We start from the raw sequence: 9,208 nt of genomic DNA, 5'->3' as shown, positions 1-9,208 counted from the left end.
AGTCCTGCTGGGTGTCTATCCTGCTCTTAATGCCTGGGCTCATCAGACATCAAGTTTGCCCTGAGGGCTAGAAGCCTCCATTACAATTCCCTTTTCCCAGCTTTTATGTAAGTAGCAATCAGGTAAGAAGAGGACAACTGAGTACTTGAACTGCAAAGGCTGCAATACAACCCTACACATTAATGAGAATCTGCGTTCTCCACCCACAGCAGGACTTTCACTGAAGAATCCAGATCAACCACTAACAACCTGTAGGAAGCCAGCGTTCACCAAACTGCAGGTATGTGGGATTATCTGCAGTACACTGAAGCACTTAAACCCCCAAAGGAACAGATCAACCAAGGCTACTAGTAAACATTTCGTAAAAGATTTATTTAAGTATCATTTATCACAAAGAGGAAAATACATGTAAGATTAGAAGCATGCAACCGTCTTCCACATGTCTACTTATTTTTCTTGCATTCGCAGCACATTGTCATTGAACCCCTATGCCATCTTCAGTTCTTCCTGAAAAATACTATGTTTCAAGACATAGGATAAACAAAAAAACCCACGAAAAGGTAAGATAACATATGAGAAAAGTGCAAAGTAAAAAAAGTCATGTATATACCACATTCAAACCCCCTTCCTCTCCAAGAGATGGATAAAGGCAAACTGCCATTTTGCTGCATGATCAGATTGCCTTTATGAACTACTTTACAAAAAAAATTAATATAAATTAAGGGCACGATCCTGCAGATGCTTATAATTGTAGCTAACTTCAATCATAGATTGGCTCGGTTGGTATTATGAAAAGCCACAAGTTAGTCACATGCATAAGTTCTTGCAGCATAAGGCCCTAAGGCAATAAAATGTTTTAGAGCATTAAGGAGAACAAAAATTAAAGCAAACAAAATCATTCCCAGATGTGTTTTGCTTAGTAAGTTTATATCAAACATTTTAAACAGAACAGTTTGCTCCTAAAGTCCTGAATATTTCTATTAGTTAAGCAGTTTTGCAAGATTAAAAGACAAAACCCCCAGGAAGCTGGTACAGATGTTAATTAACATAAAAATTGCTTCAGGCAGGTATGTAGGGAGGTGGAGGTTCCTTCTCCGGCATCTTCACTGCCATTTCATAGGTTGGCAGCACATACTGAAGAGAAGACATTTTGTACAGATTAATGCAAAAGGTTTAGGGAAGAAAAAAAAAAGACCAAAACCACTCATGCCTCATCAGCAACTTAATACTCCGTTGCAAGCAAATGTTTTTACAAAGAACTTGGTGCTGTTTCTAGCAAGCTACTCAGGAAGTGAAGGAAAGTGCAACAGTAGTTTACAGCTCTGCTGAGCATAACCCTAAGTCATCCGTTCCACCCCACTGATTCTTGGTTTTGCAAAGCAGGAAGGTTTTGAGTGGAGCAATCAGAAAGCTTCACTCTACTATCAGAAAAACATTCAAAGACTCCTCTATAGACCCTCCTATTTTACGCGCTACAGGAATGTAACTAAGAAATAACCCACCATAACATCAGCTGCTCTAACTTTTTTAATCTTTCCAGTCTTTGTTTAGAAAGCTGGACAAGGCTTGTGAACGTAAATAGATATGGTGGTTTTCTACTTCAAAATTCAATGATGCTGGATCCTTTTATCTCAGAAAGAGGTTTTACCTGTGGAGGAGCTTCAAAAGCAGGGTACACAGCTATCTCTGGCAAGTTCCTGTTGCTGATGTATTTATAGCAGTTCCATACACAGTTAATTAGATATGCCTGAAAGAAGAGAGATTTCTCCTTTAAAGACCTCTGCATTAGCAGATTCAGAAATCAGATACTGGATTGCATTCATATGACAAAAAGGAGCATAAATCAACTTAGTCAATACATATGTCCTCAAGTTCCACCAGGGGATGTTTAGGTTGGATGTCAAGAAAAATTTCATCACCAAATGGGTTGTCAGGCACCAGAACAGGCTGCCCAGGGAAGTGGTGAAGTCACCATCCCCAGAGGTATTTAAAAGATGTGTAGATGTGGCACTTCGGGACATGGTTTAGCAGTGGGTTTATGGTTGGACTTGTTGATCTTAAAGGTCTTTTCCAACCGAAGTGATTCTGTGATTCTATACCTGAGGAATGGTTGCTATTTCACAGATTTAGCCACATGCCTATGCTGTTCCCCACTTAGCTTTACTGTCATAGTGACTCAGAGAGGATGAACCACACGGATTTCCGCAAAAGAATTCACAGACCCATTCAACTCATCTCTATCTTCCTCAGCGGTGACTATTCAAAATAATGCCCAACTGGCTTCCGGTTCAGTCCACACTTGCCAGGAGGAGGAAGAGGTCAGGCCAACAGCACAATCCCGCTCATTCCTGAGTTAGCATTACTATTTGTCCAACTGTCAGTGTGAAGGAGGGGGTGCAAACACACAACTGGGGTGACGAGGAGAAGATGGTAGAGCAAAGCAGCCTAGACATTAAGTCACCATTAACTGCTGTAGGCAGACATACTATCACGCTCTGATAAGGAAAGATTTTTTTTTAATTATTATTATTAATCTGTATAACATTAATCTCTCTGAATTTTTCATTGGCAAGTTACCATGCAGCTATACACAGGGTACCAAATTTCCCAAACAATATAAAAGTATCATCTACTGCATTAGGCTTACACTCCCCACCCCCCACCTCCCCCCAGGGGAGATAAAGTACAGTAAACAAGTTAAGTTCTTTTTCATTACTTCATTTTTTCTTAAACTCAACCTGAACGCAATAAAGAAATATTGTCATGGCCAAGTATATCATCAACTCATTTCTCTAATATGCTGTGTCTGCACAACAGTTATTGTAATTCAAATTAATGCCTCCGTATTTAGATCTTCAAAAGAAAAAACTGGAAATGTCACCCTTCAGTAGGAAGAAAGATGCAGCTCTGAATTCGTCTATGCATTTCTTCCTTCCATCATCTTCCTTCCAAAACATGTACCCTCATTTGTTAGGTACAGTGAGAAATTCTAGAGGTTTTGTTCAGAAAACTTGTATGCAGTAACTTAATATTGTTTCGCTACCAGCTTAACCACAATATATTAGATTTATCTCCTCGTACACAAAAATATTGTATTTGTCTTTGTACATTCCTACTTGGGAAGGGCAGAGCTGCATAAACATGATGCACTGCATACAGACAAGTTAGCTGTAGACACCAGTACACAAAATGTAAGACTTAACTCATACCATAATTGAACATCCTAACAATTCTGCTCAAAGAAGTTCTTAATTTGGCATTAAAGAGACAGCTGAGTTGTTAATTCAGCATTGAGCATTAACTCAGCTTCTTAATATCCCAACTCATGAAACAGACATACACTTAATTTGTAACTTACCTTTAAAATTATAAATAAAGCAAACAGCACCAGAACAATAAACAAGAGACAGCTGGAGTCCAAGGAAAGGAGATCATCTTTGTAAGGAAAATCCGGCTAGTTAAAAAAATGTAGGGAAGGGAGAGAAAGAGAGGAGATAAGCATGGACACTGTGCAGTCACAATGTGAAAGCACATCCAAACTTCATACCAAATGAAACAAACTTTGTGTAAACTTCTCCCCCAGAAACAATAAAAAGTTCTATTTCTCACTTGTTTCTTCTTCATCCTCCCACAAAACAGAGTATTTATCCTGTCCCCAGCCTGCAAGAACAAGTCCCTGCAAAAAAGGGCTACATATACAGAAGCTATGCGCTACTGAGTCACTTCCTCAATCTCATGCCAATGCAGATATCCATGAAATCTCTTTTTTAATGGCTGTATGGCAGCACAGCATTTGTACTTAGGGTTCTCTACTTGAGAGCTCTTTAATAACATAGTATTTTCTCCTGTCAGTCCAACTAGTGATATACATGTATGCACAGTACAAAATAAAAAAGTTGCTCCCAAACTTCCAAAGGGCCAAAACACAGATCTGCAAATTTCACTCTTCTCTTATTTTTTAAAGATCTCATTGAACGGATTGAAACACCAGCCAGAAAAAGCCTGTGATGCCCGTTAACTGACTGTGTATCCTATCTATGAGTCTTCTTGCAGTTAAAACAAGGGCAGTGCTAATGAACACTCCGTTAGTTTCCTTAGAAGGTATTGTTGCAAAACGAGAAAAGCCATACAGAACGTAAAAAGGAATCCTCAGAATCTCAGCCTGCATGCCATAATGCTGTAGCACCCTACATCATATCAATCCTTACCTTACTCTTCATCCCCATTCCCCACAAAACCAGGGTGCCCATTTTTAATCTGCGATAGCAAACCTGCCATAGAACCACACTGCTGAAAGCATTACAAACATACTTGTATTGAGTGCAAATGTAGCAAAGACAGTTTAAACCAACAATTTCCATTATAATTTCTTCTTTACTCTCTCTGGCTTTCATTTTAGGGAGCAAGGACACCTTCAGCCCTTCCACCTCTGAGGAGTTCTTCTCATTCTCATAACCACCCTAACAGGCATCTCTTATGGCTGCTGCAGCCTGAGTTGTTCTTCCTTATGCACAAGGTAACTACAGCTCAGTCACTTACCCAATTAAACTAAGATGTAATTTCAAATGTAAAATACCAACTTGAGCTGAACAAATACTTACCAACTGATCCAGGTAATCCTTGATTCTGGGCAAATAGGTTAGAGAACTGATGGCAACCAGACAACTGAGCACAAAATCAAAGAGCTGGTAACAGAAAAATGGGATCAGCCAGCCCACACGATGCTAAGAGGAAAAAGAAAAAAGCAGTAACCTGTAAGGTATTCAGTTAAAAATTCAAGTAGCAAGTTTAAAACCAGGGGCTATAAATATACTTACAGCGATAGCACCATACACCATCATTGCACTGATTGTGAACATGAGGAGGGAGATAGCAAACAGAACGCAGGCATTTTCTGCATTAGAAGAAAAACAATAAGCATCAGTCATTTTCTGAAGTTGTCACACTGCAGCTGACAGGTACCGAAGATCTATCCATTACTCTGATCTGTTCTCAACTGTTAGCAGCAGCAGAATTGAGTAACTCTGATCCCTCCTAACAGAAAAAGATCTAGTTCAAGAAAACCAGCAAGCATTTGGAAAAATCCCTCTGCCTTCATCAAAAGTCTGAATAAAGCTCAGACATGCCAATTATAAGTCTGACATAGTTTGATAGTAATGCAGCATAATGATGCTGATTTGCAATATGTCAGTGCTCAAACTATGTGGGTGATTAACTTTACAACTGGAAAGAATTTTAAATTACACTCACTCAGGATCAACCTTTACACTTCAAAATGGTTTGATTACATAATTTGGTCATTGGCAGTGGGAGCAGCACTACTGCTTAGTAGCAGCACTGCAGCACTGCTTAGTAGCACTAAGGAAAACAGGAAATCACTGCGTGGAAGGTATCCCATTGTTTACAAGAAAAGGCACTTGAACAGAAGCCAAATGGTAGCAGAATCCAGGCCGCTCATGGAAACTTAATGATAAAGATTCTCCTCCTGCAGCACAGTTACTGATGACAGAAGCACAGCTGCTTTCCACAGTTAGATTATACTCATTTTTCTACAGCAAGCACAGTTTACATTTTAAAATGCAGAGAAAAAAAACATCTTGAGAGTCTGTAGATGTGGTAAGTTGATGTTTTCAGCAACACTGAAGCCAAACTTTTGTAGTTGTCCTGCTTAAAAGAGATGATCTGATAATCATAGGTTTATAGTCTGCAGCTGATTTGAAAAGATACACTGTAGAAGTGCTTACATACTCCATTCAGTACAAGATAATGGTATCTACATACATAGATGGCATCAAGGAGGTCCTCCTGTGTCTGAAATGCAATGTGTTGTTCAGAGAGCCCTCAGTACTCAGCAATGACAATTGTGGCTTTCCTCTAAGGATTTGTTACTCACAACATCCACATGCACAATGAACACTGTAATGCGCCTTCATGCACACAAAACCCTCTAGCCTGTAACCCAACACGGGAAAGAAGAATCTCTGTCAAAAGCATGAGATATCCATTTTACGCTAAAAAAAACAGAGAAAGCACCTTTAGCTTCAGAAGCATCCCTCAATCATATAAACTTAAGGCTACAAAGTATACCAACATTTGTTACAGAACACATAACATTCTACAGTTATATTTTACTTACTATATTGGCTTTATCATAAAATGCTTTGGGTTGGAAGGGACCTTCAAAGGCCATCTAGTGCAACCCCACCTTGCAGTGAGCAGGGACATCTTCAACTAGATCAGGCTGCTCAAAGCCCCATCCAATCTGGCCTTTAACACTTCCAGGGAGGAGGCATCTACCACCTCCTCTGGGCAACCTGTGCCTCACCACCCTCACTGAGAAGTTCTTCCTTACATCTAATCTAAACCTACCCTCTTCCAGTTTAAAACCACTACCCTTTGTCCTACCACTGCATGCCCTTGGTAAAAGTCCCTCACCAGCTATCTTGTAGGTCCCATTTAGATACTAGCAGGCTGCTGTAAGGTCTCCTTGGAGCCTTTTCTTCTCCAGGCTGAACAACCCCAACTCACTCAAGCTGTCTTTACAGCAGAGATGCTCCATCCCCAACCTCATTTCATTACTACCAAACAGGAGTTACAGTCACAGGTCAGAACAGACAGATCAATGAGGGATATGAACAACTGACATAAAGACTGATCGTAAACCAGAACTCTCAAAACCCAAATTAGTGCCAAACTATTTATCTTAGCTCCAGACTGGACCTGACCCTCCCTAAACTGTAGTGTAATACAGACTGGGATGAGATACAAATGCCACACTAAACACACTTTTGCACATTTAAAACCAAGAAAAACAAAGCATGTGCATGTCATACTACAGTTAATAAGTCTATCATTACAGACAGAAGTTTGACATCAGTTGCACTTGTAACATCAGACACAAAACTAACAATAGAATGGAAAGCAGGTGTAATTCTGCTCATGATGCTTTCTCTTCTGTTTCTTCTGACAAACTTTTTAGATAAATACTTCGGTTTCACTGAAGAACTTGGCATCCCAAATATTCCACTTTTCCATGGCATGGTTTTCCTCTTAGTAAACTCATACAAAATAGCTCTAAGCAACTTCCTTAAATCTATGAGGATCACCAAAACCTCCCCAAAAAAGTCTTTACAAATAGTTTCCTAATTATTTTTCACTGACACAGCAAGGATAGTAAATGTTTACGGAGAAAGTGAATTAGAGTTGCTTCAACACTCAAAGCATTAGAAGGCCAGAGAAATCTTTAGAACTCTTATCATTTAAGATGCTTAGTAGTAATATATGAAGTAAAAATAATATTCCATGAAAGTTTTCTTTCTTCTTGTAGAATGACTCAATCCCAGACTAATTAAAAGAGAAATTCACAAAAGGCAAGAGCCATATTTAAGAGTAGGATGCATATATTACACACTGGTGTAAGGCAAATACACCACGATACGGCATGCTTTCTTTTCTAATCAGACAGCAGTTATACACCTACCAGCCACTCTCTCAGAAGCATAGTAATTTCCGATGACTTCATACTGGATATCAACAGTTGATACTACATTTGGATGAGTCACTTCTACTGTCAACAAGATGCCCATCAGCAAGTTCACCACCTGAGAAAGATCACAATTACCTAAAGGTTATTAACATTGCAACAGCTATGATCTTTTTGAGGACACACTAATAAATCTTCTATTTCTGTTAGAAATAAACTCTTTCCTTTGCTCACATTCTGAAGAAAAAACCAACAACATACAAATAAATTTTAAGCTGTTTTAGTTAAATCTCTACCACAAGAATCAGAAGTGCACTGGATACTTGGTTGTTTTAATGAACCACAATTAAATAAAACTGCAAACAAAGAGGATAGATAGCATTTGTAGGGATTCAAATGACATAATGAATGTGATGAATGCACAGATTCATGAACCGGAAAACTGGAAACAGTTAAAAAGAGGCCAGGAAGGAAAAGTTACAACAATGCACATGATGAGGAATATTTGGAAAGGGTTTCTGCCTTCTACAACAAATTGAAAGGTGGAGTTAATTTAATGCACAAGTAAGGTACTGCACCCTACTCTCGAACAGTGCTGGAGAGGGGGGCAAGCAGTACAAGGGGATGTGTAAGCATCACTCAGTAAACACTGAGCATATGAGGGAAAACTTCCACAACAGCTCTAATCCTCAAATGTGGCTGGCTTCTTGGTTTCTCACATGTTACAGTATTAGTACAAACAGGGGAGAACTGTCTCCCTCCCCTGCCTAAATAATTTTTTAAAACCTCATCAGTCCTTATCAGAAAGGCCACACAATCACAGGTGAATTTAGAAAAATACCACACAAAAATTGAAACCCAAATTTGTAGGCACTGGCCATGTGCTTACCGGTCCTCCTCCTCACCCATGCTGCCATTGAAGACTACTTCTGTTTGCCCATTTTAGTACATACCAGAAATGCTTTCAGTAACAGTAAGAGCTCAAGAACTCAGAAGTAGCTTAAGCCTCTGCAAAATTGCCTTCACAGTATTTATAACCTATTCAAGATGTACAGAGGCATTGTGTCAGTTACTAGTATCTGGAGAGACATCCCAAAGAAAAAGGTTGCATAACAAAAAGAAGTCATGATTGTATTTTCATGCTGCAGTTGTTTTCCAATCAGTATTCAGTAGGGTCACCACCAGCAGCAGGATATTTTACAATTAGCCTCAAAAAAAAAAAATAAGGAACTTAAGCATATTTGCCAAATACATCTTCTTTTACTGGCCTAGTTCCAGGAGTCAATGATAGTAAAAGTGGCAAGTCTACACAAAATTACTGAAGCATTCAGTAAGGAGAAAGCTTTTGAACATTTGAAAGGAGTGTTAGCTTTCAAGACCTGCAGTTCCTCCAAGATTTTCTTCCTTTGTTTTTTGTTGTTTGGGGTTTTTAAGGGTTTTGTTGGGGTGGGGTTTTTTTCCCCCTAGGGTTTAGAGATATCATGGTGATAAGCTTGCTTACGCTTTCTGCTAAAAAGAACCCTTTAGAGAAATCAAAGCTGCTTGTTTTGTAGAAACACTAAGATGTCATCACATGCTAGAAATTTAACATATTAGAAATTCCAGCTATGTTCAGCCACTTGTATCCTCCATTTTCTGCCTTAGAATGTAAAACATAGTAACTAGTACAGCTGGCAACAAAGAACTAAGTTTAACTATTAATATCTTTAGCCTTGAAACGAGCAC

General features: G+C 39.1%; 1 protein-coding gene across 1 annotated transcript; it reads right to left on the bottom strand.

Annotated features, from left to right (window-relative positions):
* Positions 1-345: 345 nt before the first annotated feature.
* On the bottom strand, positions 346-7,596 carry LAPTM4A (lysosomal protein transmembrane 4 alpha). The gene is made up of 6 exons (XM_010143113.1): positions 7,481-7,596; positions 4,818-4,894; positions 4,602-4,724; positions 3,359-3,454; positions 1,649-1,747; positions 346-1,134 (listed from the first exon to the last, which is right to left on the bottom strand). Exons 1-6 carry the CDS (start codon positions 7,584-7,586, stop codon positions 1,060-1,062), a joined length of 576 nt encoding a protein of 191 aa, XP_010141415.1. The 5' UTR covers positions 7,587-7,596; the 3' UTR covers positions 346-1,059.
* Positions 7,597-9,208: the final 1,612 nt, after the last annotated feature.

Source organism: Buceros rhinoceros, unplaced genomic scaffold (assembly GCF_000710305.1).
Source record: "Buceros rhinoceros silvestris isolate BGI_N320 unplaced genomic scaffold, ASM71030v1 scaffold2199, whole genome shotgun sequence".
Taxonomy (NCBI): Eukaryota; Metazoa; Chordata; class Aves; order Bucerotiformes; family Bucerotidae; genus Buceros; species Buceros rhinoceros.
This window is presented reverse-complemented; position numbering and strand designations above follow the sequence as displayed.